Source organism: Panthera onca, chromosome C1 (genome assembly GCF_046562875.1).
Source record: "Panthera onca isolate mPanOnc1 chromosome C1, mPanOnc1 haplotype 2, whole genome shotgun sequence".
NCBI lineage: Eukaryota > Metazoa > Chordata > Mammalia > Carnivora > Felidae > Panthera > Panthera onca.
In genome coordinates, this window is record NC_138346.1 from 35,136,763 (window position 1) to 35,164,300 (window position 27,538).

Here is a 27,538-nt window from a genome sequence, read left to right on the forward strand (position 1 = left end):
GTGTGTGTGCGTGTGGCTTTTAAGGCCTTGCCAAGGATCTGTGGCTTAGCTTCCAGCAGAACTGGGTGCAGAATGCATGTTTCTACGTGTTATTGGGGTAGGTTCCAAAACTATAAAGAAACAGAATGCAATCTTGTAGGACTGCCAGTACCTCTCCCTCTGCTCAGAGAAATGCAAAGCAGTGCACAGGGTGTGGGGTTGAGGACTAGTGTTTGGGGGCCAACCAACCCACACTAGTGTAGGTAAACCTGGCTGCTTCACGGCACAGGAAACGTTCACGTGTCTCTCCTTCATCTGGCAGGGACAGCTCCCTTTACTGAACAGGTGGCACTTAAAAGTGCCATTAAAATGCTGCCAACTCTGAGTCTGGGCATCCAGAACTGTGAACGAAGCAGGAAGGCAAAATGGAACATGGGGGTGGCAAGGCGGTGGCAATGCGGAGGGAAGAGAGTAGGTGGGAGGAGGCTGCATTAGGGTCTGCGCGGCAGGGAAGGTAAAGGCCTTCAGAAACTGGACACCTGTCGCCACTGGAATTGGGCGCTGGTCTAGAATGAAAGGACCGCTTCTCAAGGAGATACTCTAGAGCCAGGCCTCAGCCCAGCACATGACACAACCACTTGTGGTGGCTGCAAGTGTTCCTTGTGAGTCAGCATTATGAAGCTGCCCCTTCCAAATGCCTGGTGAACTGAAACCTGTTTGCAAACTTGTTTCTAAGCTGAAGGTCTGATTTTAGCTTCCAGGAGATGGAAACTGAATCTGCTTATTTGCTTTATGTGGCCTCCTGCTAGGTCAGCCCCCACACACCATGTTTTTGTAGTTACTTTATATATATATATATATATATATATATATATATATATATATATGTTTATTTTTGAGAGAGAGACAGTGAGCACAAGCAGGGGAGTGGCAGAGAGAGACAGAGAGGGAGACACAGAATCTGAAGCAGGCTCCAGGTTCTGAGCTGTTAGTGCACAGCCTGATGTGGGGCTCAAACCCACAAACCATGAGATCATGACCTGAGCTGAAGTCAGACCCTTAACTGACTGAGCCACCCAGGTACCCCTTGTAGTTACTTTAATAAATACTTTTTGCTGTGAGTGATAACAAGGTGTTTGCATTTGCCCTACTGTCAAATTCTCCAAGGAAGTATTTTTCTTTCTTTCTTTCTTTTTTTAAATGTTTATTTAGTTTTGAGAGAGAGAGAGAGAGAGAGAGAGAGAGAGCAAACGGGAGAGGGCAGAAAGAGAGGGAGACACAGAATCCAAAGCAGACTCCAGGCTCCAAGCTATCAGCATAGAGCCTAATGGGCAAACTCACGAACTGTGAGATCATGACCTGGGCCGAAGTTGGATGCTTAATCAACTGAGCCACCCAGGTGCCCCACCAAGGCAGTATTTTTCTAATTTTTAAGGCTGTGGAACTCTTCATGTCTCTGAATCCTAAAGATTTTTTTTTTTTTAGGTGAAATCACTGTTTCTAAGGAAAAGTTCTAATTTGAAAATGTTAGGTATTTTCTGTGTATCTTTAAAAGAAGTTTCCTTTTTTTTCCCTTGTGGGATTTTAAATGACTGTATAAAACACATTTCCAAGAAATACATTTTTCTTTCTTCCATCACCAAGAAGGAGATACATAGAGATGACATTTTTGGGCATGTATGGCCGAGCCAGGCTGCTCTGGTGGGCTCAGAGCAGAAACTACCACCAGCAACACCGTTCTAACCAAGTGTTAACCACCTAAGAAAGGGCACATGGGTAAAAACCACAATCAACAGCTCTGATCAAAGTAACCAAAGACACAGATGTAAACAACCTTTGATATAGTAAACGATTGTTCAAATAGAATTTTTTTGCCTGCTTTTTGTTGCAGCTTGAAACTAATGATCTGCAAAAATGAGGCTGCTAGTCTTTTTTTTTTTTTTTTAAGTTTATTTATTTATTTTGAGACAAAGAGTGCACTCACAAAAGCTGGAAGGGGCAGAGAGAGAGGGAGAGAGAGAATCCCAAGCTGGCTCCCCACCACCAGCGCAGAACCAGACTTGGGGCTCAATCCCATGAACCATGAGATCATGACCTGAGCTGAAACCATGAATTGGACACTCAACTGACTGAGCCACCCAGGCACCCTGAGGCTGTAGTCTTAAGAGTTGTTTTTTGCTGTCCTTAGCAGGTCAACTCGATTTAATGTGGAAATCTTTTTAAGTCCTTTGGGAGAGGCATATTTTGAAGAAAGTGATTAATAGTTACGGGTATTTGGTGGAAACTTCACTTTAATATTTACAGAGTGACTTATATTTACATAATATTTTTACATGCGTTATTTTATTTAATTCCAAAGGAAAAGTACTGAGGGTTTGACCATCATTTCTGTTTAAGAAATAGTTATAGGCAGGCTGTTATTTACCTTATGGTTATAAGGAGGTTATTAAAAGAGGAGGTTTTAGACTCTCCAGTGCATGTTCTAGTACACAGAAATTCTGAACCTCTCACCTTCCGACTTGTCAGAGGAAATTGTGTTTTGACAACAGTATTCAAAGGCCAAATACTAAGGGTGTTAATATCTGTTTTTCAAAAAATGTTTGTTTTTGTTTTTTTGCATATTACAGTGTTATATGCCAGTGTGAATCATTATATACAGCTCACCCTTTAAAAAATTTTTTTAATGTTTATTTTTAAGAGAGAGAGAGAGCGAGAGCGAGAGAGAGAGAGAGAGAGAGAGAAAGCATGAGTAGGGGAGAGAAGAGAGGGAAACACAGAATCTGAAGCAGGCTCCATGCTCTGAGCTGTCAGCACAGAACCCGATGTGGGGCTCAAACTCAGTGGACTGTGAGATCATGACCTGAGCAGAAGTGGAATGCTTAACTGACTGAACCACCCAGGCGCCCCTATGCAGTTGATCCTTGAACAACATGGGGGTAGGGGTGACAACCCTCCGTGAAATTGAAAATCCACTTATAATTTTGACTCCCAAAAACTTAAGTACTACTAGCCTACTGTTTACTGAAATGAACTATGTTATTGTAACATACCTGATTAGCACATATGCATCATATACTGTATTCTTATTATAAAGTAAGATAAAGAAGAGAAAATGTTATAAGAAAATCTTAAGGGGACACCTGTGTGGCTCAGTTGGTTAAGTGTTGGACTCTTGATCTCAGCTCAGGTCTTGATCTAGGGTCGTGAGTTTGAGCCCCGCAATGGGCTCCACACTGGGCATGGAAGCCTACTTTAAAAAAAAAAATATCTTAAGGAAGAGAAAATACATTTACCATGCTGTACTGTAATAAATCTGGGTATAAGTGAATCTGCACAGTTCAAACCTATGTGGTTCAAGGATTGACTGTATTTCAGTTAAAATAGCATGTTGTAGTTTGTTTCAAGGTAAATCTGATACAGGCTCAGATTTGTTTCAAGATGCTTTAAAGAGACTGGTCTGTGTGAGGAGCCAGGCTATGAGAACTTTAGGAGGCTTATTGTGTGAATAAATCATAATTTCTAAAGAACTGAAGATGGAGACTTGGATTGTGATAGAAGCTAGATGCCAGGGAAGCTGGAACAAAGATCATTCAGGTTTCACCCTCCTGATGTGAAGATAAGTGGTATGGCCACAAGTTTTTATTTGTTATCTCTATGCCAGAAAGAACAACAAACAGCCTGTCAGTTACAAGTTTTTTCTACCAATATCAGAGACTTACAAGGTAAGGCGATTAAAAAAAAAAATTTTATGTTTATTTATTTTGAGAGAGAGAGGGAAAGAACACAAGCGCAAGTGGGGGTGGGGAAGAGAAAACAGGAGAGAAAATCCCAAGCAATCTCCACACTGTCAGCACAGAGCCTGATGCAGGGCTCCTTCTCAGGAACCGTGAAATCATGACCTGAGCCAAAATCAAGAGTTGTACACTTAACTGACTGAGCCACCCAGGCGCCCCCAAGGTAAGGCCATTTTTGAGGGCTACTTGGTCCCATTTTACTTTGAATCTAATGAAACTGCCACAGGGCCTTTGCACTAACTATTCTCTGTCTGGAACATACCATTACCAGCTTTATGCTTACTCCTTCCTCAGCTCAAAGGTCAATGTCCTAGAGAAAATTTCTCTAATAGACCATCAAAAATAATCTAAAATAATCTCTCCATCACATTATAGCCCCCTATTTTTCTATTTTGCTTCAGAGTATTTATCACCACCTGAGATTGTATTGTGTGAATGTGAGCTCCATGTGGGCAGAGATTGACTGGCTCACTGTTTCTTTAGTTCCCCAGCAGTGTCTGGTGCATGGAAAAATGAATGAATGATTGCATGTTGAATGATCAGAGCTGGGGCCAAATCTATGACCTCTTTGACTTTAAGAAAAGGTTAAGGCTAAATTAGTAAAGTTTTGTTCTATTGATGAACAGGCATCATCCAGAGTCAGCTAAGTACTTATAATTCACAGTAGTTGTTTGTCTTCCTCCCCTGCTACACCATAAACAACTTGAGAGCAGATACCGGTGAATCTCATTCACCAGTATACTCCTGGTACCTCAACATATGCAAAAAGGAAAGTATTGAATTAATTTCTTGAATTTGATTAAAATATGAAAGGTAAGTAGGGATTAGCCAGGTGAGGAAAAGGAAGAAGATGGTTTCAAGCAGAGGAGAGAGCTTGGTGGAAGCCTCTGTCCTTGATATGAGGAACAGACAGAAGATGGCAAGTGTGGAGAGAGAAGGCAGGGTAGGGTGCCATGCATAGCTGGAGAAGTGGGTGAGGCCAGCCATAGGGGAATTTGCAGGTTTGTAGGCTTGGCAGGGCAAGTTAAAAGTTATATCTTTATCCTAAGAGCAATGGAACCTTTTTACCTGTGTATACGCTAGAGTGACATGATCATATTTGTCACAACACAAATTTTTGGCTGCACTGGGTACTGTGAAGTCAGCAATGAAGCTGCTTTGACCTAGGCTGGAGAGATGTGAGGTGGACTTAGGGTCTCTAGAAAGTAAGCTCCACAAATGTAGAGACTGCCCTCTGTTTCATTCACTTCTGAATTCCCAGCACCCAGAACAATGTCTGGTACCTGCTTTGTGGTACAATACAGATAGAGGAGTATTGCCATTTCCTGTGACAGGAAGTAGCAGATGAATCTATATTTTATGTGTTTCTGGTCCTCTTTGTTACACCAAGAGTCAGGACTTCCTCCTCTCTGCTTCCCTTGGGAGGCCCCACTCAAGGCTGGCTTTTGGTTATTCCTTTTCTGTTGGTGGGGTTTTCTGTTGGTGGTGCTGAAGGGAGGGGGTCTGGAGGTGAGAATGGAGAAAGGGTTTTTTTTTGTTTTATTTATTTATTTATTTTGAGGGAGACAGAGACAGTGTGAGCGGGGGAGGGGCAGAGAGAGGGAGAGAGAGAATACCAAGCAGGCTCCGTGTTGCCAGCACAGACCTTGTCCCAGGGCTCAATCCCACGATTGAGCTATCAGCTGGAGCTCAGAACCTATGAGATCATGATCTGAGCCAAAATCAAGAGTTGGACGCTTAACTGACTGAGCCACCCAGGTGCCCTGAACAGAGAAACTCTTGAATCCCTGAAGTCTTGTCAAGAATTTGAAGTCACTCATTATGAAGTCACTCCCAATTATACGGTTCAAACCTTTTCAAATATTAATGTCAGGGATATCTCAATTTTGGAAAATAAGTATGTAAACAAGGTAAATTGTACATACAAATAATTACAAATTAAAAGATGGTTATAAGTATGTGTGTATGTATATACAAATACCAAAATTTTTATGGTTATTTCTGATTAGTGGGGTTATATGGCTGATTTTAACTTTCATCTTACACTTTCAACATTTTCTTATTTTTCCATAATGGACATGTGTTACTTTTGTGAAGATAAAAAATAATACATGTTTAAAAATGACGTTTATAATATCAAACATAGATTATAACATGTGGTGCTATTTAGATGTATTTTAGAAAATGTGAGGTTACTCTCACATTGACCCTGAGCATTTGATTGATGGGTATACAAATTATTCGATGATTTATATCCACGAATATATATATTAAATTACTGTTACCAAAAAAATCAGACTTGGGAGAAAAATCTGGACTCATGCCATGAACAAGGTAGCTGGCAGGTGGGGTCCCAAATGGTGAATGAAATCAGAGTCATTCACTTCTTTATCATTGCATATGACAGAGTGACTTTGCCAGATAACCCAACTATTAAAAATGGCCTAAAGCCTTGGAAATGAAGGAATTCATTTTCTGGGAGCCAGGCCATTTTGAAGACCGAAAAATGTTAAACGTGGGCAAGAAAGGAAGAGTAGAATTGCTGCTCCGAGTTTTTAGTTTCACTAAAATGGCTCATTTTGGGAAAGGATATTTATTATTGTAAAATACAATTGAGAACATTTTTTTGAAAGGTTGAAAGCGGAACGATTGGTGTCGAGATCACATGATTCTGCAGTTACCACGTGACCACTGCTGTTGTCCGGAGGGGCGGACTTGACCCTCCAGTTCCAAATCCACCCAGAGAAGGTGTTCCTAGCAGTGGAGGAGTGCTGGTTTCCTGGCCCTGCCCCTCTGAGCAGGACTGGCCAGAGGTGGGTGACTACAACCCTTCTGTGGACAGTGCAGTCAGGTGAGGGGCAGCCTGAGGGGCAGAGCTCTTGCTGAGATACTTGGAGGGAAATACAGTGTGGTGGGTATTATTGGAATAGGAGAAATGTTGAGTCAGCCTTGGGGATCGGAAGAGGAATAGATCATTTAGGGGAAGGAAATGAGTAATTATGACACTTGTATTTTTCTTTTAAATTGTATTGTTTAATCTCTACACCCAATATGGGGCTTGAACTCATGACCCCAAGATCAAGAGTTGCATGCTCTTCTGACTGAGCCAGCCAAACATGCCTATGACACTTATTTTTAAGCAATATTCCCAAGTCCTGGGTCATATTATTCTTTCACTCTATGGCTGGATATTTTGAAGAGGTCAGTTAAGTATTTGAGCTTCTTTTTTTAAAAAAATATATCTTTTAATGTTTTTATTTATTTTTGAAAGAGAGAGAGAGAGAGAGTGGGGGGGGGGGGGGGGGGAGAGGCAGAGAGAGGTGGAGACACAGAGTTGGAAGCAGGCTCTAAGCCCTAAGCTGTCAGCACAGAGCCCGATGTGGGGCTCAAACTCACGAACCGCGAGATCATGACCTGAGGCAAAGTCCGACGCCCAACTGACTGAGCCACCCAGGTGCCCTTGGGCTTCCTTTAATATAGATATGAAAAAATACAAATTTCTTTTAAGAGGTAGAGAATCAGTTCTTTTCTCTCTAAGAAGCAATATACTATGCTGGAGCCAGACAGTCTGTGTTTGAATCTTGACCTTGGGCAAATGACCATACCTCAGTTTCCTCAATAGTAAAATGAAAAAAATAATACTAGTTACCTGATAGAGTTTGACTAATGAGATATTTCACTAATGTGAAATATTTAGTATGGTGCCCAATCAATGCCAACTACTGTTACTATTTATATTAGGATGCTATGAGGAGATGGGCAAGGTGGACTCAGTGACCTCACTGGGGTTGCGTAGCTGCAACATTCAGCAGGCTGGCCTTGCAGCAGGCTGCATCTAGCAGGTAGCTCCCCAGTCTTCCCTCTCCTGGGCTGGGGGGCATTGTTATAAAATGGAATGAAGTGGAAAAGCAGCCGCTGTTGAGAGAGAGAGAGAGAGAGAGAGAGAGAGAGAATCTCAAGCAGGCTCTGTGCTGCCAGCATGGATGTGGGACTTGATCTCACAAACTGTGAGATCATAACCTGAGCTGAAATCAAGAGTTGGATGCTTAACCAACTGAGCCACTCAGCTGGCACTCAGATGCTCCAAGATCATGTTATTTCTAAATGAAAGCTAGACTGTGTACCCTGTGTTTGTATAGGGAGCATGGAGAGTGTGTTATCAAATATAGCTACATGACACACGGCTTATTTTTATGTTTAGTTTTCTTGAAGAGTAGGATAGATTAGATAGGATAGAGGGAGGAAATATAACAGCTTGATGAAATCATTAGTTGTTTAATACTTAGCTATTAGTTTTTGTTTTGTTTTCTTTTTCTAATAATTCTTTTCTTATGTTTATTTTATTTTTGAGACAGAGAGACAGCAGGGAAGAAGCAGAGAGAGAGGGAGAGAGAATCCCAAGAAGGCTCCATGCTGTCAGTGTGGAGCCTGATGTGGGGCTCGATCCCATGAAGCATGAGATTATGACCTAAGCCAAAATCAAGAGTCTGATGCTTAACCAACTGAGCCATCTGGTACCCAGCTATTAGTTTCTAAAGCATGATAAATTACTCTACTTCAGGATTGCTGAGAAAATCAAATTAAATAACAGATAGGGAAATGCTTTTTAAAATTTTTAAATTGCTACATACACAAAAGGTATTTGTGTGATTTCTTTTTATCATCTTATATTTTATTAAAAAAATTTTAAATGTTTTTTATTTATATTTGAGAGAGAGAGAGAGAGACAGAGAGAGAGAGAGAGAGAGAGACAGAGCACGAATAGGGGTAGGGCAGAGAGACAGAGACAGAATCTGAAGCAGGCTTCAGGCTCTGAGGTGTCAGCACAGAGCCCAACACGGGGCTCGAACTCATGAGCAGTGAGATCATGACCTGAGACGAAGTGGGATGCCCAACCTACTGAGCCACCCGAGGTGCCCCATCATCTTATATTTTATAATTTGACCTTATAATTTGATCAGATTAGGTTATGAATTTTTACCTTACTGGTCTAAGAAGCAAGAGATAGAAAAATCACCTTTTAGGAAAGTAAACAATAATTCCTTACCATCTCTGTGAACCGATCTGCACAGGCCATTCGAACTTGTTCCGGGGTTGCTGGACTCTTCACTATGAAGTCCTCGACTATGTCTCTTTCTTTGCATGCTGCGGCCACAGCATCAGTGATGGCAAAGAACACAGATGACCCCAAGAACATCCCGGACTCCCCCAGGCCCTGCAAGAAAGCACATTTGTTTTAGAACCTTCTATAGTAGATTACAAACTATATTTCAGGGCCCAGATCTTTATTCTCCATTGTGTCCCCAACTCTGAGCAAGTGTCTCACTCACAATAATTCTCAATAAATGTTTGTTCACTGATTTACTGACTGAATGAAACTTGAATACTCTTAAAAATCCCAGTATCACCTGAGCTTCCCATATCTGTAATACTGTCTAGGTTGAATATTTGTTCTATAGGAAAGGAATGTGTCTACAGGAAAGGGGAGGTTACCCTATTTAGGGAAGCACAATAAATAGCCAATGTCATGAGCAGAGAGAAAAAATGCCTCATTATGTCTGCAGAATCAGGGAGGGTAGGGTACTCTAGAAGAATGAGTATAGACTTTGGTACCAGACAATGGGTTGAAAGCCTATCATCCACAAGGAATAGTCAGGTAATATAAAGGGGGTACTGTGGGTAGTTGAAGGACAGTAAGGAAAAGCAGGAATCATGGTGAAGTAGAGATACCCCCAGGTCCTGTCTCAAGGGGCAGCTGTTTTTCAGTTCTAGCTAATTTATGCCTTCTTAGAATGTAGCCAAAATTACCAGATCATCCAATTTTTCAAGAGAATTTAGATGTTCTTATTTTAATGTACAATTCCCTGATACTTAAAAGCACTGTAGGTCACAGAAAACACATCTGCAGCCTAGATTCAGCCAGTGGCCCTCCAGTCTGCAGCCCTAGATATTAAGTTTGAATCCTGGCCCTTACTCCTTCCATTTTTCTGGGTGAGATTCTCTCTCCAGCCTCTGTTTCTTTATTGGTGAAATTCAGGCAATGGTATCTACCTTACAGGGTGCTGTGAAGTTCAGCAAGTGCAAAAGCACCCAGCGGTACTTGGTAGGTCCCTGTTATTATTACACAGCACCTTCCATGGGGCCCCTGTAAACCCCTGATTTTCCTGAGGGTCTGTGTATGAGTGGCTGGCCACAACCACAGGACTCAAGGGTCCTGCCTGTCCTATTGCTCTTAGGACCTGAAAGCTGCTTTCTGTGAGCTCTGAGCTTCCTTTTGCCTTTTCCTCTTTGAGTGATTTCCAGCCTGATGAGAATCCAAGGGTGTTGCTGATTGCCCTTCCTTTCAAACATGCACCCCCCCCCCCCCAAGTGTCATCACCACACACTAGAGGAAGTTCCTGGGATGAAAATGGGCTCCAGTTTGGAAATGATAAAATTCCAGCAGATATATGTGGACTCGTTTTCTCTTATATCAATTTGTCACCCCTAGTAAGAAGTTTCCTAAAAGACTTGAAAGAAAATTAAAAAAAAATTTTTTTAAATGTTTATTTATTTTTGAGAGAGAGAGAGACAGAGTGTGAGTTGGGGAGGGTCAGAGAGAGGGAGACACAGAATCCAAACCAGGCTCCAGGCTCTGAGCTGTTAACATAGAGCCCAGTGGAGGGCTCGAACCCACAAACTGAACTGTTAGATCATGACCTGAGCCGAAGTCAGTAGCTCAATAGACTGAGCCACCCAGGCACCCTGAAAGAAAATTTTGACAATACATCTCAAACCTGAAGGAAATTTCTACTCTGCGTTGATTTTCATGTAATCTGCATACAGCAGTGCAAATAAATGCTGACCTTTATTTTGATTTGCAGTTCCACGACTTTAGCAGTTACTAAGGGTTTGTGTCTTTGGTTCCTGACACTATTGACATTTGGGGCCAGATAATTCTTTGTTGTGGGGGCTGTCTTGTACATTGAAGGCTGTTTAGCAGCATCTCTGGCCTCTCTACCCAGAGCAGTGACATCTTCTCCCTCCAGATGCTGGTCCATCTCCAGACATTGCCAAATGTATCCTGGGGACCATTTGAAACCACTGTCCTATATCCATTTCTGGGTATGGATGAGGACCCAAGAGGGGAGTGATTCGTCTACGATCCTAGGGAGCTGGTGAGGCTGGGGTGAAAACCCAGCTCCACTGAGACCTCAGTCCAGGATTCTTCCCATGCTGCCATGCTTCCTAAGATTTTAGTTAAGTTTCTTTTCTTTTTCTTTTTTTTTTTTTCAGTTGAGGTTGCTTTTCTTTTTAATTTTAAGTTGTTTTATTTTTTATTTTTTTTAAATTTACATCCAAATTAGTTAGCATATAGTGCAACAATGATTTCAGGAGTAGATTCCTTAGTGCCCCTTACCCATTTAGCCCATCCCCCCTCCCACAACCCCTCCCGTAACCCTCAGTTTGTTCTCCATATTTTTGAGTCTCTTCTGTTTTGTCCTCCTCCCTGTTTTTATATTATTTTTGTTTCCCTTCCCTTATGCTCATCTGTTTTGTCTCTTAAAGTCCTCATATGAGTGAAGTCATATGATTTTTGTCTTTCTCTAATTTCACTTAGCATAATACCTCCATTTCCAATCATGTAGTTGCAAATGGCAAGATTTCATTCTTTTTGATTGCCGAGTAATACTCCACTGTATATATATACCACATTTTCTTTATCCATTCATCCAACAATGGACATTTGGGCTCTTTCCATACTTTGGCTATTGTTGATACTGCTGCTATAAACATGGGGGTGCATGTGTCCCTTCAAAATAGCACACCTGTATCCATTGGATAAGTGCCTACTAGTGCAATTGCTCGGTCATAGGTTAGTTCTCTTTTTAGTTTTTTGAGGAACCTTCATACTGTTTTCCAGACTGGCTGTACCGCCTTACATTCCCACCAACAATGCAAAAGAGATCCTCTTTCTCTGTATCCTCGCCAACATCTGTTGTTGCTTGAGTAGTCTTAAGTTTCCTAAGTGAAAATATTATTCCATCAAATCAGAGCTTTTCACCTGGAAATTTAGAGTTTCCAGTGAAAGAGGATATTAATAAATAAAATCTCTAGCCGAGGATGGCCATTGGACAGAGATCATTTATCCTCTCTGAATCTCACTTTTCTCTAGGTGATTCACCTCCAAATTCTAACAGTCTATTATGATTTGGTTCTGATACAGGTTGGCATGTATTTTTTATTTTTTCCACCTGCTTCATTTACCATGCCACTTGCATTGCATAGTAGTAGGTTTGGGTGCTTACCTTGGATGAATAGATGGTTAATGGGGTTTGTGATGATGGCAACAAGGAGACATTGAACTCCTCTGGGACGTCAGTGATGGTTGGAATTTTATATTCATCTGGGCCTCGAGAGTACAGAACACCTTCTGGGGAATATTTTAGCTCTTCAGTGGTATAAAGACCCATTCCCTGAATAAAGGAACCTTCAACCTGAAAGGGGAAAATGTCAAGCTCTGTGATACTTTATGTTTCTTAGAAGGCCTTTACCTATCCCACAATGGCTTTCAGGAAGTGGCAGCTATCTAAGTGGGCCAGTACCTACCTGCCCAATATCAATGGCGGGATTTAGGCTGCAACATGCATCCATGATGATGTCCGTTCGGATTTTCTGCCAAAAATTAAAATTACCTCATCATAACAACTTAAAAATATTATATGAAGGTTTATTTAAATGGTATCCAGAACTCCTATTGGTTAATTAACACTGCACTGAACCTCATTAATATTAGAGGTGGTAAGAAATCTGCCAAATTCTTCAATTTTAGTGCTACGACTGGCAATGACCCCAGAAGATCTTTCTACTTTGACTTCTCTTTTTTTTATGTCAAACTTCTTTCTTTAATTTTTTAAAATGTTTTTATTTATTTTTGAGACCGAGAGAGACAGAGCATGAGCAGGGGAGGGGCAGAGAGAGAGGGAGACACAGAATCCCAAGCAGGCTCCAGGCTCTGAGTGGTCAGCACAGAGCCCGACGAAGGGCTCAAACTCACGGACTGTGAGATCATGACCTGAGCTGAAGTTGGACGCTTAACCGACTGAGCCACCCAGGTGCCCCTGATTTTGACTTCTCTTAAGTGACTCCAAAGTCCATGGTATGTTAGTGCCTTTGAGTGTCACTTAGTAAATAATTGAGCCTGGTTGTTCTTCTGATTCTAAACCTGGATTTGTTTTTTTTTTTTTTTTAATGTTTATTTATTTTTGACAGAGAGAGAGACAGAGCATGAGTGGGGGAGGGGCAGAGAGAGAGGGATACGCAGAATCTGAAATAGGCTCCAGGCTCTGAGCTGTCAGCACAGAGCCTGACACGGGGCTCGAACTCACAGACCGCAAGATCATAATCTGAGCCGAAGTCGGACGCTCAACCGACTGAGCCACCCAGGCGCCCCTGGATTTGTTGTCCTTACACAATTCATGAGCTCATCTAGTCCTCATGATGATTTGATGTAGATAGTTTTTTTTTAAAGTTTATTTATTTTTGAGAGACAGAGAGAGAGGGGGAGACAGAATCCCAAGAAGACTCCATGTGATCAGTGCAGAGCCCAACTCAGGGCTTGAACTCACAGTGAGATGATGACCTGAGCTGAAATCAAGAGTCAGATGCTTAACTGATTGAGCCACCCAGGTGCCCTGATGTAGATGATTGCCATTTTACTGAAGAAATCATGTAGCCATAGTGGCATGTTTGAAATTAGAGATTTGAAAGATATTGGACCATATTATGGGAAAATGTTGAGAATATCTTTGACTTCGCTTATCTACTTCGTTGGATAAGAACGGATGAGAATTGGATGAGAAACATCACAATGATTTGGCCTTTATGTTTTGGAACAAGCATGTGTAGACAGGTTGTTAAGGAGCCACAGAAAACCCCTAGGTGCCTATGGTCTATCCAGGAATATCTTTGGGCTTTCTTTCTGCTCTCACATCCCATGCTTGTTCTGACAGTATCATCATTCTCTGTTGAGGCACACTAGCTGGGCTACCTTCTATCTAGCTTTTTGGATCAGCAGCTCGCTTTTGACTCAAATGTTGACCTCTCAGACAACCTCCTATGTTCGTTCTCAACAGCTAGGGCAGGACGTTGGACACACCTCAGGGTGGGCCTGTGATTGGCGGGTGTTTGGATTCAGCAACCACAAATAACTGGCAGCAGTAGGCCTGTCATTTAATTTCTCTGATTTCCCTTTAATTAAAAGAAATTTTGCCTCTTCAAGGAATAAGCTATTTTAAGGGACTGAAGTAATACCAAAATGACTGGACCTTAACCAGTAATAAGGAAGCCATAGGGACAACCAAATTTTCACTGTTCTGGTTCCATAAATTCTGGAAGACCCCCATGAGATTTCTTTCTTTAGGGATTTATACCAAAGCCCTCTGATAGAATTGCCAGATAAAATAGGTATGTCCCCAACTCTGCATTGAACATATTTGTACCAGAAATTTATTTGTTGTTTTTATCTGAAATTCAAATTTAATCAGGCATCCTATATTTTTATTTGCTAGCAACAAATCTGGCAACAACACTTTCAGGGTAGAGAATCAGAAAACTAGTTGATTTCTAAAAACAGCTTTTCACTGAGTATGGAGTCTTGAATGGGTTACAGGTATGTCAAGACACTGACACTTGGACTTTTGCAGGGGTCTGGGCCAGGATTTTCAGGTTGGTCACCTGCCACCATGGTTTCCTTGTTTGCAAAAGTGTGCTGGGAAAATATTGTCATTATCTATGTGTACCATTATGTGAAAGACATTAGGAAATATACTTTTAAAATAATTATATAAGCAATCTATGATCCTAATTTCATGAGTTTACTTCCTCACAATGATCTAGAATGAAAATGGGGACATAATGTATCCTAAGGAGGAACCTGAGTGGAATGTGAGGGCAAGTGCTCTCCAGACATCCCTTCATTTACCATCTTTTCTGTATGATTTATATAAAATCTAAGTGATGGACAAATTTACCAGCAATGGGGCAATAAAATACATTTTGATAAGATTTGCAACACAATATTTCCAATTTCCTTCTTATTTTACATAAACTGACCATTTCTAGTTTCAGGTAAAATGGTTCAAGATGATGTTGGAATAATCTGTGTATGGAATTTAGATGTGTTATTGGTCCATTCTGTAGATTTCCTAACAATTTCCATACTTTGGATATACTATATTCTCTTTAAGGTTTCTGTAATCTCTCTATTCCGAGAATGATACCTGGGGTATATTCATAGGTTTACCTTTTATGGTGGAAGTTGTTAACTTTTGATTACATGTGACCCCCTGATTCCAGAAGGACGCTCAATTAAGTAGCAAGCACAACAATTATTTTCAGACCTCCTCTCCCCAGCCCTCCCCAATCTTTTTTGTTAGGGACAGTAGTACCTTTGGGATAACTGACTTTAGAGAAACATCACAGTGCTATCTGCTCTCAAATATTTACTGAAGACAATTTATTAAATTACCTATTCCTTCAGATTAAATTGACCTTACTTTAGGAACAGAATCTTACCTCCAGTTTTTTTGGAAAAACTTTGAAAAGCAACTTTGTTGTATGAAGTGGGATAAAAAACAATGCACTTTAGGTTGTCATGAACAATTCTTTTTTTGACTACTGCTTTAAATTTTTTTTTAATTAAATTAATTTTTTATTGAGGTATAATTGACATACAACATTATATTAGTTTCAGGTATACAATATGATTTGATATTTGTATATATATCAAAATGACCATCACAATAAGTCTAGTTAACTTCTACCACCATACATAGTTAAATTTTATTTTCTTGTGATGAGGACTTTGAAGATCTAGTCTCTAAGCAACTTTCAAATATGCAATACAGTATTATTAACTATAGTCACCATTTTGTACTTATTCCCCATGACTTAATTCTTTTATAACTGGAAGTTTGTACCTTTTGACCCCCTTTTCTCTCTTCATCCCCCCCCCCCCCCCCCACCTCTGGCAACTACCAACCACTGTTAGGAGCAATTCCTTTTGACTACTTCTTTTTAAGTGAAAATTCAGAATAAGCCTGGATCTCTAGATATTCCCAAGGAATTAAAAAAAAAGTACTGTTCTTATTGTACAAGTAGTACATAATGAAATTGGGCTATTTAATGTGCAACATAATTTTGTCGTTGTTGTTGTTGGTTTAATTTGCCAAGAGGAAAGTTATATTTGGTTTACCTTGTGAGCGCCTGTCAGGCAGTCAATTTCAACCTCAGAACAGGCTGCTCCATAGACATAGTATGGAAAAGGGTCTCCTTCTCCCTTCTCCCAGTCCATGTAGGCCTTGTATCCCCTGATGGAAGAAATAAAGCCCATCAGCTTGGGGCGGTGATAGCAGTGAGGTTGCAAACAATGTTGACTCATTTTAAAAGTTATTTAAGCTTTAAAGTGTCCAGCTCAATGACTGCATGTCTGACGAGAAGGAACCAGAGGGGCCACAGCAGTGGAGAAAGAATGTGCAGAGTCTACACTCAAGTATTTAGAGGCAAAGGGTCACAGTGTATGCAACTTGCTCTCAAATGGATCAGAAATAACAATATACAAAGAGAGAGAGGGAGGGGGGAAATGATAAAGCAAATGTGACAAATTACAGTAGGTACTTCTGGATAGAAAGGATATATAGTATTCCTTCTACTATATTTGCAACTCTTCTACGAATTTGAAGTACTTTCCAAATGAAAACAAAACAAAACAAAAAACCAAACCAAAACAAAAAAGTTATTAAAGTTTTATGATAGCATTTCATCTTACTGATACTTCAACTGCTTTTTAAGGGTTTTTTTTTTTTTTAAGTTTATTTATTTATTTTGAGAGAAAGAGAGAGAGCACAAGCAGGGAAGGGGCAGAGAGAGAATTCCAAGCAGGTTCTGTGCTGTCAGTGCAGAGCCCAACACAGGGCTTGATCCCAGAAACTGTGAGATCACGATCTGAGCCAAAATCAAGAGTCGGACACTTAACCGGCTGAACCACCCAGGTACCACTCAACTGCTTTTTAAACTCATTTAAACTGCTACTTGTATTTGCAACCTAGCTAATTATAGCAGCACTGTCATGTGTCTCCATTTAAAAAGGATACCCTTTGTGTTTCAGTTAGGAAGCCAAAAAGAAAGAATCCAACAGGCTGTTTTGGTCCGACCTCCCAGTGTGTCTGTATTCACAGTGTAGAGTTTGAGCTTTTAGTTCTGTGGATTGAGAACCTCAACTGATTTTATCAGCATTCCCAAAGGAACCCTCTAGACTGTGGTAACCAAACTCACTGGGGAATTGATGGTAATTCAGAGCTGGTAAAAAAGGGCATGTGATTCAATGCATTAATGTACAATGGAAGATGTACCCAGCTAGATGGCTGATTTGCTCTCTTCTTGGGTAACAGAACTCAGAAATTTAGAACTCACGTGCAGGGCACTGGGCTCGGCTATTACCTGCCTCCTTCCTTCCTTTTTCATGAGAAATTTCTTGACTGTTCTCTGTCTCTGTGCATGTGTGTGTTTAGTTTGGTGGTTTGTTTCACTACATTGTAAAACTGCTGTCATACACTTCCTGAATTTGACCATCAGTTCTGCTCTTTGTGTTTCACTCAATTAACATGAATTGACTGAGGGCCTCCCACTGACAGACACTGTACAAAGAGAGGAGCTTCAAACAGAAAGCTTTTATGGTAAAGGAGGAACAGTTTGTAAAACTGAGTTGGAAGTTATTTCCAATGATATTTTTTTACTATCCAACAGTGAATAGTAAATAATGATTAGATGTTCTAAGTCATGTTAAAAAATTAAAAAAAAATTTTAGATGTTTATTTTTGAGAGGAAGAGAGAGAGCACACACACGCAAGAGCGCAAGTGGGGGAGGGGTAGAGAGAGAGGGAGACAGAATCCGAAGTAGGGTCCAGGCTAGCAGCTGTCAGCACAGAGCCTGATGCAGGGTTTGAACTCATAGACCGCGAGATCATGACCTGAGCCAAAGTCAGACACTCAACCAACTGAGCCACCCAGGTGCCCCTAAAAAATGTTTTTTACCCAATAAGGGTATTTTTTATTATTTAATATTTCTTTGGATATAGTTCAAAGTCTTACATAAAATCAATTTTAGACTGAGAAGGGACCTCAATGATCACATAATAAAAACTTACTTTACAAGTAAGGGAACTAAGGCTCAGAACAATTGAGTTACCTTATATTTTCTCAGCTAAGTCCAGACATTATTGTAATTTTTACCTGAAGTATCCAGTGGCTGAAAGACTGATTCTTTGTTCAAAAGCAGCTTCTATCTGAAGAATGGGCATATTTAGTCAGAATAAAATAAATACATCATCTGATAGGTGAAAATGAAGGTATTCCCTATATCAGAATTGACATCTGGTAATTGTTGCTGGTGTTTTGTTACCAGTAAAGGAACACATTGTAATATTTTTTTTTCCCCTCAGCTGGTACATTAACAATTTCCTTCTGATTGAGTTGAAATGTCTGAACTAAATAAGGCAGAATCCTGCCACACATCCATGATGTAGGGGCTTAGTTCCCAAAGTATTTTGGGATAAAGTTCTAAATGTTAGAACTTTAGTTAAGTGTGCGTGTAAGTGTGGGATAAGTGTTCCGATGAGATAAGAGAAAAGATGTTGTAAAGTTGGATTAGGTGAGTCATTTCCTTTGAGACATGTTTAATAGCAATTAGGCCTTTTAGTTTTCTTCCTTCCCATTTAAGACACCTTTTTCTTTTTTTGGTGGCTTAGGAAGGCTTGGTCTTTTCCTTTTCTTATTTAAGCAGAGTGGGTAAGGCCTGCTGGGTATTCTTCATGTATTTCCATTCCTCCCCTCAGTGATGCTGTTCCCTGTGTGCTCTCTCACACATACCTGGTATACAGCATGGAGCAGCTGTCTCAACCTTTTGCGATCCTGCCCTTTTGCAGAAATCCACACCCAGAAAAACTCTGTGTGGTGCAGCTGTACACTGCCATGATGCTCTCAGCACTGGTTAGGACTGCTTTCTCATTTGTAGTAACAGACAGAGTGGAACACTTACCCAGTCCTCCCATGTACCTCCTGGATTTTTCTTAATGATGGGCTCGAGGCGTTTCAGAAGGATCTGACATGCATTCTTGAAAGGGTAAAGAAGTGAATTCTCATTAGAGAAGAGCCCAATGGTTAGGATTTGTGTGGAAGAATAGTAATCGATAATTGATTAGGTCAGTGAATGTTTATGGAGTGCTTGATACTGATACATTGGGAACACAGAGACAATAACAGTCTCTGACCTTGAGGAGGGTATCAGTTATTGCAGGTTTTTAAAAAACTTCCTTGGTTCACTTCCTGTGAAAATATGGGCTCAGCTGAATTTCTACTTTCAGGTCCTCTTTCTAAGAATATTTCTTTTGTGTTCTTAATTCCTTCTCTTTTTCCACATTTTTGACTTACATTTTCTTTTGTATTTTCCAGCCATTAAAATAAAAGGAACAAAACATCTTATTTTCATTCTACTCTGTGCTTTCCTATCTGCACCAATAACATGCCAATATCCCTCTGAAATATTATTCAACTCTCTGTCCATCTTTCCATATGTTCATCCATCCACCGTCAAACTACTGCAGTGAAGGCCTTGGCTTTGGGTGTGAAGTGAGAAAATAACTAAATTTGTCTTTATAATAATCTAGACCTGCAAAGTTTCTGATCCTTAACTAAACCTAAAACTCTAGAAGATGGATTAATCTTAGTTTGGGTTGACAACTCCCATACACGCTGAGTGATTCTTATCTTGTGTTTGATCCTATCCAAAATTGGGTCTCATGAATTTGAAGTTTCCCACACATTTGTCCTGAGGGAAAGAGCCTCTGTATTTTAGCCCCTAACAAGTATCCCCACAAAGATAAGATGGATTTGAAAGTGATGCCTCTTGGTAGCATAAGTGCAGTGTTCTGGAAATATGCCTCCCCACAACATCCCAATGGAAAAAGTGGAACGTTTATAACAGAAACATGACAAAGAGATATTACTTCAAAAGTACATGCAATCAGATATCTTAATTAAGGAATAGTGAAGTCATAATCTATTCTGAAGTAGTGAAAAAAGACCCAATCAGTTAGAAAACAAGTACAAAGGATAAGCATGAGTGCTGTGGTAGAATTCCACTCATGTAGACACTTTAATTGAACCATATCTACTTGGCTGGGGTTCTGCCTGCTTACCTGCCTGCAAGAACTTGTTTGTGTCAGAGGAAACGTGCCCAGTGCTGAGTTGCATGGTATACCCAGATTTCTTCTTTCTGTGTCTACCAGGGACAGAGACTGCTTGTTCACCAACATCTATTCTCCCCTTCTTTCCATAGTAGCTGGGCATGTGGTGATTCACTACTCCACATTTCCCCAACCTCCCCTGCAGTTAGATGTGGCCTGAGCCTGGTTCTGCTAGTGGATGATCAGTGGAAGTGACTTGCATCACTTCCAGGTCTGATCTCCATGCTTTTTCCCTGATGATGATGCTCAGGGCAACCTTGAAAGCCACATGTTGAAGGTGGAAGAACAGCCATTAACCTCAGAGTACTCTAATGACCAAGCTCTCTCTCTGGACTGGTAGGTATGTAAAAAAATGGACTTTTGTTGTGTTTGACTCACTGTATTATGTGTCTATTTGTCACCTCAGTTTAGCCTACTTTAACTGGCACCCTCTCCTGATATTTTGGCTATCCTAAGCCTATGTTTAGTGACACAGATGACTTCTCTGAAGCCAACTGCTCATGTCTGTATCCAGCTAAGAAAACCAGCAATATGGAAAAAGTGCTGAAGGGAAAGACAGACAGCAGGAAGCACCTGCACGGCTTTGCCATTGACGTCCGAACCAATGGAAGCTGCTGTAGCAATTGTATTCGGCACCGTGGCCGTACTTGTTTCACAGACGTGCATGTAAGACATGGGTAGTTTTAATTCACGGCTGGCCACCTATGAGCAAAAGAAATATTTTCATGTCCAGCAAAGTCTTTTATGAAGATTTTAGTCATGTTTTAAATGAAAAAATACTACCATTTTTATTACATCCATGATATACTTGAAAACCTAAAATAAAAGTTAAAACCACTTTTTAGTAGAGCCTTATGCTTGTTATTTATTTATTTAATTTTAGAGAGAGAGTGAGTGGGGGATAGGGTCAGAGGGAGAGAGAGAGAATCTTAAGCAGGCTCTGTGCTCAGCCTGGAGCCTGACACAGGGCTTCATCCCATAACCCTGGGATCATGACCTGAGCTGAAATCAAGAGTCAGATGCTCCACTGACTGGGCCACCCAGGTGCCCTGTCTCATGCTGATTTTTAAAATGTTTTCTTGGCAATATTATGTAGTGGTTCTTCCATCCAAAATTAGTGTTTAGATGTTAAGTATTTCATTAACATCTTTATACTTACACTTAGATATTATTTTTATTTTACTTTATTTTATTTTTTTTAGTTTTACATGGCTGCAGTGACAGGAAGAGAGAGATTGGATTGACTGGTTCAAATGTTGGTCTTAAATCTGTTGATATCAGCATCAGATGAATTTGAAATGCCCCTGAGGGCCTGTCTTCTCTCTAGCCCTCATCCCCACTTTAGCTTTGGATTCCCCCCTTGTCTTCTATTTGCTCCCTCCTGCCTATACTCCTCTAGTATTTGCTGTTCACTGTTTTCTGTTCTTTTTCTTTCAGTTCCTCTAGCAGACACATGTGGAAAGAAAGGCATTTAATCACAATAAATGAAAAAGAGAAAAAGCATTGTTTTGTTTTTTGTGCTCTTTTAACTTTTACAAAACCACTTTCTCCAGATGTCTGCAGTCATGTACTTGTCCTCAAGTGCCAATCTACAGATTAATGCTGTTGTAAAAGTGAGTTTCCCCAGAAAGAGGCAATATGATAAAAAAGAAAAGGACAATTTTATTGTTTGTTGGTGATGAATTTATTGCATCCTATAAGTGGGAAGGACAGAGCCAGTGTCATGTATATCTGTATCTAAGTCTTTATGGTTTCATCAGGGTTCTCTTGCTGCCTTACACATTTGTTTTTCTTTCTATGATGGCTATGTTATTTCCAAGAGAGACATGCTTCCTCTATGGCACAGGAAAATTGCCTCTGACAACCCCTGGCTTAACATAGGAACTAAACAACCACAAGAGAATGATAGTTCTTTTCTACCAGGACCTACACATCAGTCCCAGGAAAGGATCTCGGTATTATGCCTTCCTCCTGGACCCATCCTTGCAGCCAGTGGATTCAGGCACCATGACTAGCCAGACCTGGCACGTGTACCCATATCTGTGCAGTTGGGGAAAAGAGGGAGATGGGGCTAAAAGGTACCAGAATTGAGGAGGCCTTTAGGAATATATGGAATGTAGGTCCTGTATTCCAAAGGAGCTAAGGGGCTGGATAGTCAAAAGCTGTGGATGTGTACATAATAATCTAACAAGTTTGTCAATTTATTTATTTAATTTAAAGAATTATTCTTTTTTTCTCTTGATTTCTCTTTTTTTTCTCAACTGCATGATGGCAGTTGGTGAAATACTTGTCCTTACTTGTCCAATAGTGTATTAGCAACCTAATATTGTCGTCCAAACTTTAAAAATCATACATAATGGCCTCAAAATAGAAATTCCTACTCTAGTAAGCCTGCATGGCACAACTACCACAGTGTTCCAGGGGCCCATTAGTGATGTTTTCACTAACAACCATCCCCACCCACAAAGCCTGGCCAAGCTCCAGGTCTATTTGTACATGCATGGAATTTCTGCCACCTCAGACATTCTATTTGATATGTACAAAGTTTTTCAACCAAATAGTCAAGATCTTAGGGCTTGAATACAGAGCCATCATATATCCTAAAATTAGTGCCACATGTCATTCATGTCAACAATGTATAGAGAGATTAACAACTGACTTTCACTATTTGTAGACAACACGATACTCTATGTAGAAAACCCAAAAGGCTCCTCCAAAAAACTGCTAGAACTAATACATGAATTCAGCAAAGTCACAGGATATAAAACTAATGTACAGAAATCTGTTGCATTTCTAAACACCAATAATAAAGCAGTAGAAAAAGAAATCAAGGAATCAGTCCTGTTTACAACCGCACCAAAACCAATAAGATACCTAAGAATAAACCTAACCAAAGGTAAAAGATCTGTACTCTGGAAACTATAGAATACTTATGAAAGAAAGTGAGGAAGACACAAAGAAATGGAAGAACATTCCATGCTCATGGACTGGAAGAACATTGTTAAAACGTCTAAACTACCCAAAGCAATCTACACATTTAAGGCAATTCCTATCAAAAGACCACCAGAAATTTTCAGAGAGCTAGAAAAAACAATCTTAAAATGTGTATGAAACCACAAAAGGCCCCAAATAACTAAAGCAATCCTGAAAGAGAAAAGCAAAGCTGGAGCAATCACAATTCCAGACTTTAAACTGTATTACAAAGCTGTAGTCATCAAGGCAGTATGGTACTGAGACAAAGACAGACACATAGATCAATGGAACAGAAAAGAAAACCCAGAAATGGACCCACAGCTGAATGTTCAACTAATCTTTGCCATAGCAGGAAAGAGTACCCAATGGAAAAAAAGATAGTCTATTCAACAAATGGTGTTGGGAAACCGGACAGCAACATGAAGAAGAATGAAAATGGACCACTTTCTTATACCATGCACAAAAATAAATTCAAAGTGGATGAAAGACCTAAATGTGACACAGGAAACCATCAAAATCCTAGAGGAGAACATAGGCAGCAACCTCTCTGACCTCGGCCATAGCAACTTCTTACTAGACACGTCTCCAGAGGCAAGGGAAACAAAAGCAAAAATGAACTATTGGGACTTCATCAAGATTAAAAGCTTCTGCACAGCAAAGGAAACAATCACAAAACTAAAAGCCTACAGAATGTGAGAAGATATTTGCAAGATATTTGCAGATACATATCTGATAAAGGGTTAGTATCCAAAATTTATAAAAACTTACCAAACTCAACACCCCCAAAAACCAAATAATCCTATGAAGACATGAATAGACATTTACCAAAGAAGACATCCAGATGGCTAACAGACACTTGAAAAGATACTCAACATCAGTCATCATCAGGGAAACACAAATCAAAACCATGATGAGATAACACCTCACACCTGGCAGATGGCTAAAATTAACAACACAAGAAACAACAAGTGTTGGTGAAAATGAAGATCCCTCTTGCACTGTTGGTGGGAATGCAATCTGGTGCAGCCACTCTGGAAAACAGTATGGAGATTCCTCAAACAGTTAAAAATAGAACTACCTTGTGATCCAGCAATTACACTACTAGGTATTTATCCAAAGGATATGAAAATACAGATTTGAAGGGGTACATGCACCCCAATGTTTATAGCAGTATTATCAACAATAGCTAAACTATGGAAAGAGCCCAAATGTCCATTGACTGATGATGAATGGATAAATGAGATGTGGTGTGTGTGTGTGTGTGTGTGTGTGTGTATATATATATATATATATATATATATATATATATATATAATGTATTATGCTAAGTAAAATAAGTCTGCCAGAGAAAGGCAAATACTATATGATTTCACTCATATTTGGAATGTAAGAAACAAAACAGATGATCGTATGGGAATGGGAAAAAAAGAGGGAGAAAAGGAAACAAACTATAAGAACTCTTTATGATAGAGAAGAAACTGAGGGTCAATGGAGTGGGGAGAGTGGGGGTGGGCTAAATGGGTGATGGATATTAAGGGGGGGGAATTACAGACCTGTCATGTTGAGCATGGGTGTTATACGTGAGTGATGAATCACTAAATTCTACTTCTGAAAACAATACTACACTATATGTTAACTACAATTAAATTTTTTTTAATATTTATTTTTGAGACAGAGAGATAGAGTGAGAGCAGGGGAGGGGCAGAGAGAGAGAGAGAGAGAGAGAGGGACACACAGAATCTGAAGCAGGCTCCAGGCTCTGAGCTGTCAGCACAGAGCCCACCGTGGGGCTAGAACTCACAAACGGTGAGATCATGACCTGAGCTGAAGTCAGACACTTAACCAACTGAGCCACCCAGGCACCCCTCTAACTGCAATTTAAATAAAAATGTGAAAACAAAGTAGTAAGTATAAAAACAATTTTAAAAAGAGAGAGATTAAGGACTTAATTTTATTGATCTTACCTGCAGCATTTTGGTGTGAATACCTTGTCCCAGTTCATTGCCTCCATGTGTGACCAATACAGACCCATCTGTGTAGATATGAACAAGTGCAGCTGCCTAGTAAAACAACCCAGAAGGCACACCTCAGTGCAAGTTTAGTGAGGTTCAATTTAAAAAATGAGTGGTGAAATATCAGTCTCACAGAGTGAGGAGGGTCATACAGGCAGGCTTTCCTGGTGGGATTCTGAAGCTTAGTTCTGTTTTGTGCAAAAGTCACCTGTAAAGAATGTTCCTATTTAGGAAACTTGTTTTAATAGAAGCCCCTTTGGATACCCAGGAGTTATGAGTATAGGTTCCAACTATTTGAAAGTCACTTCCCTGATTAAAATCTCTGGCTGACCACTCAGCTAACTAATTAAACATTTGTTAGGTACCTGACACATGTTATGTGCCAACCTGTGCTCAGCTCTGGATGTACACAGATGGAAAAGATGTGGTTCTTCCTCAACAGTGTAGTAGCTCACACTGTAATGGGGGAACAGGTTGGAAAGCAGGTCATTATAATGCAGAATGATTTGTGAGATAATGGGCATGGCATAAGGGGCTCTGGGGACCCGGGAGGACAGATCCAACTGCTTTTGAAAAGCTTGGGGAAGGATTTCCCCAAAGAGACAACTGAATGGAATCATGAAGGGAAGAAAGGTTCATCACTGGGCAAGTTGGGCAAAAATTCCCCATTGTCTGTAAGGGAAAGCCTACCTCTTTATTACAATATGAGGCCTTTTAGGATTTGGTCTCTTGTACTTTCCCAATTCCATTGTCGTCTTTTCCTGCTTTGGCTTACCGCTGCTCCTTCCTGACCTGTGCTCATGCTTATGTGGTTCTCACTTCCTGGCCCACTCCCCAGCCTTCAGATCCACACCTATAGTCTCGATTCTGTTAAAGTTTCCCCCACATGCTTCTCATTCCCATCTTGGAAGGATCAGTTACCTGCTTCTCTGCACTTCCTCTTATGGGGTGAACTGGGTTGATTAATGTCTCCTGCAAATTCCTGTCCACCTGGAACTTCAGAATGTAACCTTATTTGAAAATATAGTTTTGCAGATATAATCAGTTAAGATGAGGTTATAGTGGATTAGGGTGGGCTCTAAATTCAATGACTAGTGTCCTTATATAAGGCTGTGTGAAGACACACAGCAAAGAAGGCCTCATGAAGATGGAGACAGAGATTAGAGTGATGTGGCCACAAGCTGAGAAACACCAGGAGCCACCAGAAGCTGGAGGAGGCAAAGAAGAGTTTTCCTCTGGAGATTTCTGAAGGAGCATTGCCCTCCTGACACCTTGATTTTGAACTCCAAGCCTCCAGAACTGTGAGAGGATAAAATTGTTGTTGTAAGCCACACAGTTTGTGGTACTTTCTTAAGGCAGCCATAGGAAATGAATACAGGGGGGTGACAAGCTCTTCTGTGCGAGTCTCATGGTGGAAGGGCACCTGGTCTCATTCATGTGTGTGTCCCATAGAGAACTTAGAGCAAGTCTGAATCACAGAGGCACTAAATAAATGTTTGTTGAATTGGACAAATGGAAATGTTTCATTTCAGGAGGAGGAGGAGGAGGAAAAGGGGGAGGAATTAGGACTTTGTTCTGTCTGGAGATGCCTGGAGGCCCAGAATAGCTTGGAGGAGCTTTGGGGCACCCAGGCTTATAGATGCTAATAATAGTATTTATCACCGTGGGCCTTTTGACTCCCTCTTGATAATGCTCCCAATGCCTAGTTTGGAGAGTAGGTGTTCCAACTTTGTGAGTCATCAGCTGCCCTGAAATAATACATTTCAACACCTAGCCTGGTGATTCTTGGGTGCATCAATTTCGAACTCTGAAGAAACTGGAGACCTTTCAAACAGAGCTTTAAAATCATTGCTTGGTTTAAGGATTTGTTGTGTGTGTGGCAAGATGAGAAGTTGGCTCCCATGACTGATGGTGGAGAGTAGACTGTGGTATAGATGAGGGGCAGCCATAGAGGTGTGGGGAGGTGTTTTATAATAAAAAATAAACATGTGGTCTTTGTCTCTGATTTTTGGCACAGAGGTCCTAAAACCCTGGGAATTTATTATTTTTTGTTTGCTGTTAGGATGATTCTCTGGGGAAACCTAGACAGCTTGGGGAGGGGGGCGGTGAGAATTGTTGCCAGAAAAACCAAACATGTGGTTAGAGGGTTCCAGCCTTCAGCCCCACCCCTACCTTCAGGGAGGGGGGAGAGACTAGAGATTGAGTTCAATCACAGTGGCCAATGATTTAATCAATTATGCCTATGTAATGAAATCTTCATAAAATTCACAAACAGTGGGGTTTGGGGAGCTTCTGGGTTGGTGAACACATCCACAAGCTGGAGTGAGAGGGCATAAAAGCCCCACACCTCTTCTCCCACACCTTGCTTTATGCATCTCTTCCATGTGGCTGTTCTTGGATGGTATCTTTTGTAACAAATTGGTAATAATTGTAAGTAAAATGCTTTCCTGAGTTTTGTAGTTGTTCTAGCAAATTATCACACCTATGGGAGGTGGGG

General features: G+C 40.5%; 1 protein-coding gene across 1 annotated transcript in view; it reads right to left on the reverse strand.

Annotated features, from left to right (window-relative positions):
* Positions 1 to 27,538, reverse strand: part of LOC132671745 (aldehyde oxidase 2) — a 92,811-nt gene that overhangs the window by 6,966 nt on the left and 58,307 nt on the right. The window contains exons 27-34 of the mRNA XM_060622897.2: positions 24,994 to 25,089; positions 20,630 to 20,758; positions 18,850 to 18,924; positions 18,045 to 18,097; positions 16,009 to 16,123; positions 12,363 to 12,428; positions 12,062 to 12,250; positions 8,821 to 8,988 (exon numbers count right to left, since the gene is read on the reverse strand). Of these exons, the coding sequence (XP_060478880.1) occupies positions 8,821 to 8,988; positions 12,062 to 12,250; positions 12,363 to 12,428; positions 16,009 to 16,123; positions 18,045 to 18,097; positions 18,850 to 18,924; positions 20,630 to 20,758; positions 24,994 to 25,089 (891 nt within the window). The remainder of the gene's footprint in view (positions 1 to 8,820; positions 8,989 to 12,061; positions 12,251 to 12,362; positions 12,429 to 16,008; positions 16,124 to 18,044; positions 18,098 to 18,849; positions 18,925 to 20,629; positions 20,759 to 24,993; positions 25,090 to 27,538) is intronic.